The 15,174-nt window shown below is 37.8% G+C and overlaps 1 protein-coding gene across 4 annotated transcripts; it reads right to left on the bottom strand.

Moving 5' to 3' along the window:
* Positions 1-2,455: 2,455 nt before the first annotated feature.
* On the bottom strand, positions 2,456-11,293 carry ABRACL (ABRA C-terminal like). 4 transcript variants are annotated; one of them, XM_070733631.1, is made up of 3 exons: positions 11,275-11,293; positions 7,128-7,194; positions 2,456-4,211 (listed from the first exon to the last, which is right to left on the bottom strand). In XM_070733631.1, the coding sequence occupies exons 2-3, from the start codon at positions 7,186-7,188 to the stop codon at positions 4,027-4,029; spliced, it is 246 nt and encodes an 81-aa protein (XP_070589732.1). In that variant the 5' UTR covers positions 7,189-7,194; positions 11,275-11,293; the 3' UTR covers positions 2,456-4,026. The 4 variants fall into 4 exon arrangements, with proteins under 4 accessions (XP_070589732.1, XP_070589731.1, XP_070589730.1 ...); XM_070733630.1 differs by lacking the exon at positions 11,275-11,293 and adding an exon at positions 10,803-11,054; XM_070733629.1 differs by lacking the exon at positions 11,275-11,293 and adding an exon at positions 9,841-9,919.
* Positions 11,294-15,174: the final 3,881 nt, after the last annotated feature.

Raw genomic sequence — 15,174 nt, 5'->3', positions numbered from 1 at the left:
GTTAAGCAAAACACTTATGATTTTAATCTAGCTTCATTCCGAGGTTAATTTCTGCAATATTGGGAACAATTCTCCATATTTCTGGATATGGGAATAACTATCATTAAGTTTTTGAATAAAATTATTCTGATTCTTCCAAAGATAGCTTTGTAAGAGAATGATTGTTGTGTTATGATAAAGTAATACAGGTTTACTTTATTTTTCAAGGGATACTAAAACCAGTGTAATTATGTCCATTTCATGAACTGAAGGAAAATTAAAAATTGGCATTGTGCTTAAACATTGTAATTTACCTTACCATTATCCACTTTATCTTGCAAATACTTGCCTCTTTTACCCTCTTAGGATTTTTTAACCTAATTTCTGTCTGCTAGCCCAGGCAGTTTCCACAATACTATTATAATGAAGCTTATAAACTTACAGCTCTGAAGGATCATATCCTGAAATAAGGAAAGTCTGCTTATCTCTTTATTTGTTGTTTGTGCTGTCTAATTTTAATTTATATTATTACTTTTAATTCCCAGGATTTTTTCTGCTGTTCTGAATAATATGCAAACTAAATATTTTTATCAGTAGGATTACTAATGCATTACAGCTCGTTATACTCTTCATTAGTCTTTAAAATGCATTTTGTATGTTTTCGCATCAATCTTTTATAACAAAACTATGATTTTCTCCTGCAGTTGTGCTGCTTTAGTGCTGTATCCAAGTCCACTGCCCACATAAAGCCAATACATGGTTTCCCCTCTAGAGCTAAGTGTTGTTCATTCAGAATAACAATCTGTGACTCACACAGACATACATAATTCTGAATTATTGGAAGAGAAAAGATCTAGAACAACCTGTAAAAATCCCTTAAAAATGTTTATTTGCTAAATGCCTACAAATTTAGGAGGTCCCATGCAGAGTCAAGCTCTGTATCTGTTGCAGAGTAATTTCTTAAGTATTTATATTAAAATATCACAACAGGTGATCTTACATAGATATGGTTAAGGGATGAAATTTTCACGTATATAAAGGAGGCTTAAGTCTCCCCACCCACCCCAATCCTATGAATTTTATTTATTTGTATTTATTTATTTGTATAGTGGGAATTTGAAAAGCCTTTATCTTTTCTATTTGGTTTTCTTTCTTTATTCAACAGGTGATCCGGCTCTTGGATGGAAATTTGTTAGTTTATATGAATTTATGTCCTGCCCAGTTCCCTAAACTCATAGCAGATTACAATAAAATTAAAATCCTATGCTTGCAGGTGTAATAGCTTTATATATAAAGATGTGCGAGAGAGTATATATCCACATGTATATTAAATGTCAGTGCAATAAAAATAACAGCCCGGTGCCAGTCATAATGTTAAATGTTCACTGCCTGGTGCCACAGAACTGTTTTCATTCATCTGTGAAAAGCAAATAGAGTACCTGGCACACCTCTTGAGATAAAGTGTTCCATAGCAGGAGTCACTTTAAAAAACAAATCTATCTTTGGAGCCTTATGCCTTTGATCGCTTGACCAGGCAGGACTATAACTACCCTGTCCCTTCTTTGGGGATACTAGCCCATATCTCCTTTTGGGGTCCTGCCTTGCCTGTTTGCAGAGGCCAGGCAGATCCCCTTGAAAAAGAAGGACCATAAGGTATCCCAGAGCCAAACCCTAGACTTAAAACCAGTGGTAAGATCTCATTCCTTAAATCAGATGTTTGGTAGTTAATGCAACAATTAAAGAGTTGGTGCTATATTCAGTGCTAGCTTTAAACTAAGGCAGATTGGACATTAGGTGCCTAAATGCAGGCACCATCCTGCTGAATCATTCTAAAATTGCAAATCAATAGAATAGCATAACATAGCAGCATAGCTTAATTGGCCAAGTGTGATTGGACACACAAGGAATTTGACTTTGATGCATATACTCTCAGTGTATATAAAATAAAAGATACATTTGTCAAGAACCATGAGGTATAACACTTAATGATTGTCATAGAGTACAAATAAGAAATCAGGAAACAAGGCGGCACCTTAGTCAGTGTGGCCTGGTGTTCCATATGCCCTTGAGCTACCACTGGTTGAATTGCAGTTGTTGCTCTCATCTCTTAATAGACTTCTTTTTTATCAGATTCAGATTATGATAAGTCTTCAGAAGAAGCCCCATTTGCAGAATTTGACTTTATTCTAATGAGGGCCAATGCTGGCAGATATATGAGGTTTGTGTGAACAAGACTTTTCCAGAATCCTTAAATTGACAGTTTTTCTTAGGGTATTTTATGGCTAAAAATGCCCAGAAAACACAGCTCTTGGTTGCAATTCTAGGCTTTTGTTTTATCTTTTCTTTTTCTTGAATGCTTCAATCTTGATGATGTTAATACAAGTGTGTACAGAACTGGCAAAGAGGATCCTTGCAAAATAATAATTCCAGTGTTCAGATGAGCTACTCCAGACTTCAAGAAACAAACCACACTGGCGAGAATTGGAAATATTTTATTGTAAATACCAAAAATATGTATTTTTGAGACCAGGTTTCCTGGTGTACATGAAATGTTTAATTAAAGGCATTTTTTTCACAGAATGAAATGACTAAAAATAACTCCCAGATTTCTATTTATTGATGAAGTATTTTACTTTGAAGGAAGACCAACCAGCCACTAAATCAATTAGGATCGTGCAAAGAATAGAGAATAGAATAGCATAGAATAGAGTGAGCTAAAAGATAAAATATATCATTGTTGCTATTTAGACAGTCTTTAATTCTCAAGTATTGGGTAGGAGTGGAGAGGGGAAAGAATTGGTGATTTGCTAATTTTCTAAATGAATTATAGTAATGAGAAGTGCACTTCAATCATCTTGTAAACAACTAAAAGAATGAACCTCTGCGAGATGGTCTTCCTGTTCTCATTTTATATCATTCTATCTTTTCAGTCCCTGAATGCCTGATGCCTGCCAGAATGGGTTCATATGAGCATTTCCCACACCCTATTCCACTTCTTTTTCAAACAGACCAAATAGAAAAGGAATGAACTTGCCTTAACAGCAGTTTGGCTAATACTTAGTGCCTTTTGAAGTGATCTACAGAGTTTGTTTAAGGTACACTCATTCCCAGGAAGGGCAGCAGCATCAAGTAATAGACCTTCTAGAGAAACTGGGGGAGGAATAGGAGTTTCTCTTTTCTAACTTTACCCTGAGAAAAGGAATATTATATGAGTTAGACACAAATAGTCTTTTGAGATTCTCAAATTTGTGGGAGGCAAACCCAGATGGATTTCTCAACAGCGAGACTCCCATTTAGCAATGAAATACTGCCAAAGAAAATATCCTTTTGAGTATTTGCTCAGAATTTAATTTATGGCTGATTTGCCGATAGTTGGAGAAATGTTTTGCAATAATAAAAAACAAAACACTTTGTCTTGGTCACTTTATAACCAACTAAGTGCAAAATAACATACTAATGACACATTTTTCTTACATTATTTTCTTCTTTGAAATGATTTCCGTAACATTCTCTCCTTCATTAACGAGAATACAAAAAAAAAATGCAAGAGAATTCCTCTGCTTGCCATTGGTTTTATAACTTTCCACAGTTCCTCTGAAGTATCACAGTTCAGTATGTTGCAAGCATTGTATAAAAAGACCATATCAAATATTCAGTTTCAGATGAAATTACCAGCTTGAATGCTTCATTTGGCCAGAATAATTATGATTCTTGCAGAGAAATGACAGAATCTCCATAAAACTCATCTTTGGAAGTTTGTAGCAGGGTTTAGGTTGTTAATATTGCTAATTTGTAAGGAATTCTCAAAGTTTAAGAACATTTCAGACATGTGAGAATGTAATTCCCAAATCCCCCACACACAAACACAAAAGGCCCAACAAACTAGCAAGGGGTTTCAGAAAAGAATTTCTTAAAAGGCCTTCTAAGATGTTTTATATATAATTGTATAAAGATAAATAGGAAGATATACTTTCAATCAAATGCTTCTTGATCCGAATTACATATACTGTAGATACCTAATGAAAATGCCATTTGCTAGGAAAGTAACTAATCCTGCAATAACAAGATATCAACATTGTCATGAACTCCTTGCAAAAGCAGTTCGCCAGGATAACTAACTATCTTTCGTCGTTTTGCAGCTTTCAGAGTTCCCACTAAAGCCTCAAAAAGGTTGGCACATTTGTCATCCGCAAACAGTACTCCAAACTTCACACTCAATGTCCCATCAGGATCTGGACAAAAGAAAGCAGGAAGATGAAACGACATTTATTTATTTATTTATTTATTTATTTATTTTATTAGGTTTGTATGCCACCCCTTTCCATAGACTCGTTATTTTTAGATCCCAATAAGTCTTTGGACCTGAAGATTTTCAAGATTTCTAATTTCATTTAATAAGATTATTGTATCTGTGGCCAAATTCACCACAATACAACCAGTATGTTAACTTTTAAACAGAACATATACTTGGAGACATAAATCATTAAAAATTATTATTAAATCAAAATCTATTAGATCAAATAATAAACTATTTTCAATGAGTAATCTCTGCAACATTATTTTAGATTCGCTGACACTGCTGAAGAAGGTATCAAAAGTCTTTAACTGATGGTTAGAAAAAAACCACATTTTAGCACTTCTTTAAAACAAAGTTAATCTTCCATTATTAATTACTGAAAACAAACTATATAATAATAATCATATGAAAATATGGTATCATTTAGGCCCAAAGTTACTCAAGGTAGTTATGATTAATACTGGCTGGCTTCATATCAGCCATGATTAGTCGAATAAACCACTATTAGATGGGTTTCCCTACATGTTATAAAAATATTTTACAAATAGCCGTTTGCATGATACACTGGTAAGCTGAAAGGAACAAAAAAAATCCTTATTTTTAACAGTTATTAGTGAGCATGAATATCACCTAAAATTAAAAGTCAATGAAGAAAAAAATAAGATTGTATTTAAATGCCTTTTCGAAAAAAGGCACAATAGTATAGTGAATTTACAAACCACGGTCTTAGGCTTGTAATGGCAAATCTATGGCTCGTGTGTCACAGGTGGCATGCAGAGCCATATCCACCAGCACGTGAGCTATTGTCCTAGCTCAGCTCTAGTGCGCATGTTGCACGCTGGCCAGCTGATTTTTAGCTTGCCCTGAGGCTGTGGGAAGGCGTTTTCAGCCTCCAATGGGACATTTTTGCCCTCCCCAGGCTCCCAAGGAAGCCTCTGGAGCCTAGGGAGGGCAAAAGAAGGGCCTGCCTGGCCCACCAGAAATGGGGAAACGGAGTTGCAGAGAGGTGTGTGCATGCTTTGGGGAGCAGGGCAGCATGACAGCTGTGACATGCACATGTGCAGATGGCAGTGGACATTGAATTGTGGGTGTGGGCACACGTGCATATGTGATAATGCACTTTTGGCACCCAAAGAAAAAGAGATTCACCATCACTGACTTAGGCTGTTGATTAAAACCTAAACTTACACCAGCAGTTTGAACTGGAACCAACGTGCACGTACGAATCCAGTTTTATTTTAAAAGCGGGAAAATTATGAAAAGCGTCCAGTGACTTAACTGGGAATCAAATATAATTTTGGCTTGTTGCATAAATTGTCACAATTAATATTCAACAAGTAAACAAAGATAACATGATGCATCAACCTAGACATCATCTCTCACTGTTGCCAAGTTTCCACAAGCAAGTAGGCATTCCTTTAGAAAAGATTGTTGCTTTCCATTAAATGATTATCTCTGGCACAAGTAAAGTTTGCATTAGTAGTTACAAGCATATGAGAGACTTGGCACCAGTTTTCAGCAGTCAAATTGGCAGTCTGGCTATATCATTGATGGCTAATTTTGTCTGGACCGAGTGCCCAAAGTGTGTGTGGATGTCTGAACCCCCAAAATGCAATGCACACATGGCCCCTATGTACGTGCCCCACCTCGCATGCACGGAGAGACCCAAAGCCCAGCTGGCCAGCGGGAAGCACATACCCATGCACAGCAAACCTAAATTGGGGCAATGGCTCATGTGCCCACAGAGAGCCATAGGTTCACCATCACTGTTCTGTATAATGCTATTAGAACTAGAGATGCATGCTGTTGACTTAAATAGTCTGGTGGCTCCCATGCTGTTCTTATTATCTATTTATCTATTTAGTAATCAATATTTACAGTAATCCCACGCTACTTCGTGGTTCATCTTTTGCGGATTTGCTACTTCACGGGTTTTCAAAGGGGGCTTAAATCCTTTAAATCCTTTGAAAATTTTAAATCCAATTCATAAAATTCTCCTACAGTACTACTGTACTCTATTAAAGAAACTGGTAGGATGTCACATGTAGTTCCAGCTGAGAAACATTATAGAATGACTGTTTAATGCAAAGGGTGGGTTTTTAAAGTCCAAATACTCGTTAAATACATTAAAAAATATCTTTCCTCTACTTCACGGAAATTCATTTTTCACAGGTGGTCTTGGAATGCATCCCCGTGAAAAATGAGGGATCACTGTATATCCTGTTGATGTTGGAGAAGTCCTATGGACTTGAATAGCTAAGAACAAACAAATTGATAATCAAACCAATCAACTTGGGGTTCTCATGGGTTTCAAATTATCCCACTTTGGATACATTAAGAGAAGACATCCATCACTCTCTAGAGAAGTCTATAATATTGGGAAACAGAGAAATAAAGACAGAAAGAGAGTGGCTTAATTAAAGTGATCATAAATACACTGCTAAAGGCCAAAGGAACTAGATTAGGAACAGGAGAAAATATAGTCACTAAGAATTGACATAAACTTGATAGCACCTAAACAATAATTTATATTCTGTAACAAACACTGGCTTGAAGCAAAAGCCTTAACCACTTCCTTTAAGGTTTGAACTGTTGCCAGACATTTACTGAACTCAGTATTAATTTTCATCCAATCTACTCCAGTTTTAAGAACAAAATCTTGTATCCTGAGTTTTATACCTTACTTTTCAAAATGGGGCTTTTTCTGCAGGTTTTCCTACATTGCAGATTTCCCCAATACAATGCCATCTGGAAATATTAGACCAATATACATTGAAAGTTATGTCAGTTATATTGTATCACATTTGGAGTCTATTAATTTTATATTCCTTCTACAGCCAGTCATACTTACTTTTGGTCCCCAGCCGTTGAATTTCTTCAACTAACAGGGTGATTTCATGTTCAACATTCATTGTAACCTACAAATAAATTATTGTTGCGTTATAAATTTGTTCCTTTATGTTTTCTTTCATATTCAAAACAAGTACAGTACTGAGATTTTAAAAGTTTCATGTGCACTTAGGGACACAATGAATTCATGTTGGGGAGAGGTCCTTTTTATTGGTTCACATTCTCAGATAATTATATTCCTTATTATGTATTTGGAACTCAGATACATTGCTACATATTCTGCAAAGGAAAATCTTAAAATGCATTTGGTACCTGTATATGTAAAGCATATACTCATGTTAAAAATCCTAGAATTTAAATTGTTGCAAAAGGGGCTGTTCTGTATAACAATTATTTATAGTATTACATTTCTCTGAAAAGCACATGATTCTGCATTTAAGGTAATTTTTCCTTTCCCTACCTCTCTCTCCTCCCCCCTTAAATTGAGATTTGACACACAAAAAACCCTTATCTGCCTCTTTTGCTGTTTGCAGATCAAAATCTAAGATTATTTTTCTACTTTAAAGTGTAACTCATTTGGGGAAAAGAACTATCTTACTTTTCATATAATACACCAAATTACCAGTGTAAATGCAGAATTTCAATATAATTTCACCAAGACTGAAAGAAAACACAAACAACTTAACTAGCTGTCTTTAACAGACAGCTGCAGTAGTCCTTGATTTACAACTACAATCTACACCAGAATTTCAATTGCTAAGTAAAATGAATCATGCCTGATTTTATGACCTTTTTGCCATAAACATTAAGCAAATCACTGCAGTTGTAAGCAATGTCCCCTCTAATTTTTTTCTGGTGTGGGCGGAAAAGTATAGTGTCTGAGCAGCAGTCCCTTTGGGACTGGGCGGCACTCTTTCCCTCTCACTTTTTCCCTCTCGGCTTCTGGGCAGGTTTGAAAAACTCTGAGTTGATGATGATTTTTAAGTGAGCGATTGCTCACTGCTCAGCTTAGAGGGAACTATGGTTGTAAGTGAAGAATGCAGTCAGTAAACTAATCAGGCTTCCCCCATTGGCTATGCTTATCAGAAGCCAGTTTGCAAACAGCAAACCCATGACCCTGGGATACTGCAACTATTGTAAGTAATGCCAGTTAAGCACTCTAATTTTGATCTTGTGACCATGGGAAGGCTACAAAGTTCGTAAGTACAAGTTGTAACTTTTTTCACTGCTGTTGTAACTTCCAATGGTTGCTAAACAAATGGCCATAGGTTGAGATTACTTACAGGTTTTAAGTTTTGTAAACCTATTAATAAGGCCCATCTCAAAAGTGGTATAGTATCATAAACAAATTGGTATTTACAGACTCTGCCAAAGTACTACCTCTTCAAAATCATCATCAAATGGCATTACAAGCTAGCGTTTAATTTATATAAACTAGTTCAAATAAATTGGGATTTATTTATTTTTTGCTAATCAATGGCAGTTTCCTGACAAGACTACACAAAATCTGTGCAGTAATCCACCCACATAAGAGAGCTGCGGCTACTTAATCTTGTAACAGTTACATTCTGAAATTGTCAATATTCAGTTCATCAGAAAAAGTGCAACCAAACAATCTGATTATTTGGCTGTCAGTCTAACCCGGCTGTCCTACAAGTCTTTTCACTAAAATCACAAGCTGTCTTTCTTTAAAAAAATTAATTAAGTCCCAACATTGAAATTTTATATTCATGTTTAATGAGAACTTCATTAAGTTTGATGGGACTTAAAACCTAAGAAACTTGTATGACTGCAGGCCAGCCAGGCAAGCTCCTATAGTTCCAAAGTATGAGATGTAATTAACACAGTGAACAAACAAGTTTCGTTTCACTTTAAAGAGCCGAGACGAGGAAGCAGGTGATAATTACTTAAGTGTGCATATTATTTCAAATGTTAAGGGAATGTTTTTTGTTTACCTTTTCAAAAAGTTCTAGAGCAAGTGTGACTGAATTCTGACTTAAGATGCTTCTTTCTCCTAAATGACTAAGAATGGAAAGCAAGTGCCTGATTAATTTTCAGTCTTTTACATTTATTACAGGAGAGAAAAGGAACCTGGAACTTTTCATTGGCTTCATGGCTTAAGAGCAAACTCATTTCTGAATTCTTTTGTTTTCAAGTTAGGATAGGAACAGCAGGATGAGTAATTTCCTTCCTGGTGAAAGGCATAGCCTAATTTGGTCATATGTGTGACAAGCGACTGTCTTTCAATTTTCTAGGTAAGATTTCAGAAATGATTTGACCATTGCCTGCTTCCTAGGGCTGAGAGTGAATGACAGGCCCAAGGGTGCCCAGTCGGCTTCAAGCCCGAGGCAGGGCTGAACTGGTCTTCAGGCTGCTTGCTTTAGCAGCTGTATGGCTCTAAGGCAAGCAGATTACTAGAGCAGCCCCAGTATGGCTAGAGAAAGCAATATTGCAGAACACAAACTTTCAAAAACAGTTTGCAATCAATACTGTATTAATAAGAATCTTAAGGACACAAGCAACAAGTTACAGTGATACACTCATAAGTGGGAGGAAATGGGTGATAGGAATGATGGGAAAAAAGTAGTAATAGTAGTGCAGACTTAGTAAATAGTTTGACAGTGTTAAGGGAATTACTGTATTTGTTTAGCAGAGTGATGGCTTGGGGGGGGGGTGTTCTTGTGTCTAGTTGTCTTGGTGTTACACCTCCTTACCCACATCTCATTTCAGTTTTGTGGTCAGCTTCTCTTACTCTTCACCAGTGCATCTACCCTTTTTCTTGTTCCATTTCCACCCTGGGAGGAAATGGGTGATAGGAATGTTGAGAAAAAACCTACACTGCTCAGAAAAAACCAAAATAAAGGGAACACTTAAACAACCCAATATAACTCCAAGTAAATCAAACTTCTATGAAGCAACACTGATTGACAATCAATTCCACATGCTGTTGGGCACATTCAACTTTGTACAAAACAAAATATTCAATGAGAATATTGCATTCATTCAGATCTAGGATGTGTTAGTTGAGTGTTTATTTTTCTTGAGCAGTATAGTAGTAAGGGAAGGAGGGAGGAGAGACTGAACCGTTGGCTTGAAAGGCGACCGGTGGGGCTAAGAAAAATGAAAAAGGCGCAGAGTCCAGCAGCGGGCAAGATAACGCCATCCCAAACCCTGCTGCTCTGGAAACAAGTCTCTTGGTCCCTGTAAGGGCTCCCACCTGGCTGTAAGCAATACGGCGTCTTATTAAGGGCTGCAGCCAATTGCGCAAAGCAAAAAAAAGAAAAAAGATCAGCCGCGCCGCTGGTTGCGCCCGCCTGGGATAACTCCCCCCCCCCCTCGCCGATCCACCGACAGTCGGCGGCGCTTGCAAAGTGGACTCTCTCCGAGAAAGAGGCTCCTTCTCGGACCTGAGAATGGGGGAAAGGTAGCTTCTCCTGCCTGGCCCTTGCCATCCGCGTGGAGGATCACATGGCGCCGGCGCGGAAGTACTGTACCGGCTTGCCGCCACCTCTGCCTGACAAAAGAGCCCTCGGGCTCGGAAAGCCCAGCTTCACGAAGCCTGCGATTTTATTTTTTTATTTGTTTTGCCCCCGCCGTCCTCCCCCACCCACCCGCGCGTGGATCGCCCGACCGTGGATTGTCCGCTCCGGCTCCCCGTCGACCGACTTTGACTTACCCTGCGGAGAAGAGAAGGAGCGGCGTTCAAAGCAAAGCGCCGGAGGAAGTGCGGCTCCAAAAGAGTGGCAGCAGGAGGAAATAGGCGACCGACCTCTCTTCAAACACACACACACGCACACACACCCCGCCGCCACTCGAGACTGGAAAGTGAGCGGAAGGAGAGGTGCCGCCCACGTGCCTGTGTCAAACGCTTCTGCGGGAGGCGAAGGGTCAAAAGACCGAGGCTGGGTTAAACTGAGAACGGCACACCTGAGAATAAGCTACGTTTGGCCAAAGTGGGGAAAGCGCCCGATGTTAAGTCTCTTGCAACAGAGCTAGGTCACAGCTGTGTGCTCACTGGGGGCACACAGCCGCTCCGAGCCCACGGAGAGGGGCGGCATACAAATCTAATAAATTGTTGTTGTTGTTGTTGTTGTTGTTGTTATTATTATTATTATTATTATTATTATTATTATTATTATTACTACTACCTGATGCAGCGTCTTGCAGGTGTCAATCAACCTCGCTTGGATCAGAAAACAATGAATGTTGAGATCACCTCGCTGGAATATATATATACCACTCAAGAAAATAAAAGAAACACTTAAACAACACAATATAACTCCAAGTAAATCAAACTTCTGTGAAATCAAACTGTCCACTTTGGAAGCAACACTGATTGACAATCAATTTCACATTCACCAACGCCATCACTCTACTAAACAAATAATTCCCTCAACACTGTCAGAATTTTTTACTAAATCTGCACTTCTATTTCTGCTAGTTTTTCTCACCATTCCTATCATCCTTTTCCTCCCACTTCGGACTGTATGACTGTAACTTGTTGCTTGTATCCTAAGATTTTTATTAATATTGTTTCTTCGTTGCTTATTTGACCCCTATCACAATCATTAAGTGTTGTACCACATGATACATTCTTGACAAATGTATCTTTTTCTTTTATGTACGCTGAGCATATGCAGCAGACAAATTCCGTGTCTGTCCAATCACACTTGGCCAATAAAAAATTCTATTCTATTCTATGCTGTTGTACACATTCAACTTTGTACAGAACAAAGTATTCAATGAGAATATTTCATTCATTCAGATCTAGGATGTGTTATTTGAGTGTTCCCTTTATTTTTTTGAGCAGTATACATACATACAGTGAAGGGCTGCAAACATTTTTACTACCACACTGTGGGCCTCACTTATTTTGAGGGTGTGGCCATGTGACCAGGCGGGAGTGGCTTGATGATCATGTGACTGGGGTGACTTAAAGTTCATGTTATTGGCTTAAAGATGGCCAACTTGAGGGCACTCACGTCAAGTGTTAGGGTGCCTGGCCTCTCCTCACCTCAAAGAGATACAATTTCCCTATCTATTTACTATTACTGAACATCAAAAATATACTATTTAATTCTATATATATATGCCATATGTATATATGCCATATGTGTACATACATACTACGCACAGGGACACAAAAACATAAATTACTATATAAAATCTATGTATATGTACACACACACATGCATGCACAGCTCTTCTAAAATTATTATACACATTCAACCTCATTTACTGAGATAGGAAAAACATACCCAGAGCCCAAGAGGGAAGAAGAGAAAAAAAATTCAAAATTTTTCTACCGGTTCTGCATATCTGATTGTACCCGTAGGAGCCCATCATTGAATACATGCATACATAATGCTTGCCCAGCCTTTTTAACCAGCCACCTCCCTGGAACCTTGATGAACATTCATGAGCCTGAAGGAAGAGTTCCTTTTTACCCTGTATGTCTTTCAGCAAGGTCTTCAAAAGCAGGCTGCCATAATCAGTTTCTATTTTGCCAGTTTATATTCTGCCTTAAAGTGGGACAGCAAATAGGTACAGTAATGTCCCAACAATTCACTGCAGGATATATTAAAGTCCAGGAATAGAATGAGATAGGAATAATTTAATTTAATTTAATTTATTACATTTGTGAGCCACCCAACTGCTTTCAGACTATGGCCATCGTACAACAGATTAAAAATAGTATTTAAAACCCTATGATAAAAACATTCATACTTCTGGGCTGGAGCTCAATGCTATTGCTCAACAGCCACAGGTTTGCCAGCAACGCCTGGTTTTTAAGGCTTTCCAGAAGGCCAAGAGGGTGGGAGCGGTGCACATCCAAAAAAACTGGAGCTGCCACAGAGAAGGCCCTACCAGTTGGCACTTTTTGGCCGATGGGATTGGAGAAGGCCAACCCTTTGGGCTCTAATCAGTCTCTGGGAAGTGTGAGGCAGAAGACAGTCCCGTAAATAGCCTGACCCTAAACCATGTAGGGCTTTATAGGTGATAACCAACACAGTAGGATAGGAGATGGGGATGGGCCAAGTGTGATTGAATACACAAGGAATTTGTCTTGGTGCTGTCACTGTACATAAAGGTGTACATAATTGGTGGGTATTAATCATTTCTCAATATATGAGCTGGGCCTTGGGGAGAGGGGGTGAGTGTTACGAATGGTTAGAGCAGTAAATTTATCCACCTGTCAAAACCATTAAATATAGGCACTGCTCTTACGAACTTGCTGAGACCTAATTCTCTGACCATTGCAGAAAAAGAAACTACCCAATTGAAAGGTTACTTTACAGAGGGCTTACTACACATTCTCAAGTAATCTTAGTGCTGCTTTAGTGATAGCAGATTAAACCAGGATCTCTCTCAAGGTATTTGTTGACCTTTATAATATCTGAGAGACAAGCTGGAAACAGATTACTAGAGCAGCCCCAGTATGGCTAGAGAAAGCAATATTGCAGAACGCAAACTTTCAAAAACAGCTTACATCCCATGGGTCTGAGGCCGATGTGCAAGTTGTTTAATAGTAACCTGAGTTCATCTTTCTTTATTTACACTGTTGTTGTTGCTGCTGCTGCTTTTCTTCCGTGGTCATGTTAGTTCAGTAGCACAAATCGGAATAGCAATACAAGGAAATCAAGTGACTGAAAAAGTAGCATGTACACAGCGAACAAAAGTTGCTAGACACATTTTTATTCTTGCCACTTCATCACAGTGCTTGCTTGAACCAAGTGAAACAGGTCATGCATTCAGCAAGGTTTGTATGGACAAGAGAAGATGGAAAATATATTTCCAATAGAACAGGAAACCCAAAGTTAAAGACTAGAGATACAAGGAGATAACCTCCTTAAAAAGCAAAATGATGGGTTCTTAGCTTTAGTTTTAATTATTGGATTTGTACTACATTGTTATTGTTGTGAGCCGCCCCGAGTCTTCGGAGAGGGGCGGCATACAAATCTAATAAAAAATAATAATAATTATTATTATTATTATAATAATAATTATTATTATTATTATTATTATTATTATTATTATTATTATTATTATTGAGGCAACTTAACCTAACTTTATGGGGATATGGTGGTTGTATCCTAAGATTATTCATGATACAGGTAGCCCTCAATTTGCAATCATTCATTTAGTGACCCTTCCTGAAACTACAACAGCACTTAAAAATAACTTTGGACCATTTTTCATACTTATGACCATTGCAGCATTCCCAAGGTCATGTGATCACCTAAGCCAGATTCCCTTAATAACAGTGTTACTCTCTTAACAATTGCAGTGATTCGCTTAACTGTGGCAAGAAAGGTTGTAAAATGAGGCAAAATTCACTTAGTGGATATCTTGCTTGGCGATGGAAATTTTGGGCTCAATTGTGAGCATAAGACCAGAACTACCTGTAATGACATTTCCTCTTCAGTAAGTATGCATATGATTACTTTGCACCTTCTATTGGATTCAACTACACTATCAGAAAAGTTGGTTATTGTCAATGATTCAACGATATAGAATGCCTATCTTGATTATATTGACCAAACATCCTGCTCCTCTGTTCTGTTTAAGTTTAAAGGTTACTTGTTCTACTCTCTGTGTACTAGAATAAAGGTTACTTATTTACTCAGCTCATCTATTGTTCTAGCTAAGAGCAAAAGGTTAAATTAACAATCATGTACTCACCTGCTTGCTTGACATGATCTATCTGCTGTATGTTAACCATTTATCACATTATTACTAGTTAGTTGTCTTTGGGGTGAGTCAATCATTGTACTTGTGTGCACAACAAGAAATTTCTATAAAAATAAACACAACTGTCTGAGCAGGCAGAGTTTCTGAACACAGAGGCTTCTCAACTCAGATTTCCTAGCTTGGAAAAGATTTGCTCAGAAAACAGGTCTTGGTGTCTATGATTACTACACAGAATATATAGGAACCCATAACTTATTAGCTTATTAGTAACCTTGATTATCACTGTTGTATCTTTTTATTCTTGATGAATTTATTTTAGTCTCCTTATGTATGCCGAGAGCATATACACCAAAGAC

The sequence above is a fragment of the Erythrolamprus reginae genome, chromosome 1 (genome assembly GCF_031021105.1).
Source record: "Erythrolamprus reginae isolate rEryReg1 chromosome 1, rEryReg1.hap1, whole genome shotgun sequence".
Lineage (NCBI taxonomy): Eukaryota > Metazoa > Chordata > Lepidosauria > Squamata > Dipsadidae > Erythrolamprus > Erythrolamprus reginae.
This window is presented reverse-complemented; position numbering and strand designations above follow the sequence as displayed.

Bases quoted from the DNA above. Each gene is read 5' to 3' on its own strand.
- ABRACL (XM_070733629.1), bottom strand. The intron at 4,212-7,127 runs GTAAGTATGACT...TCTTTTGTCCAG, and splicing joins TCAACGGCTGGGGACCAAAA to ATCCTGATGGGACATTGAGT.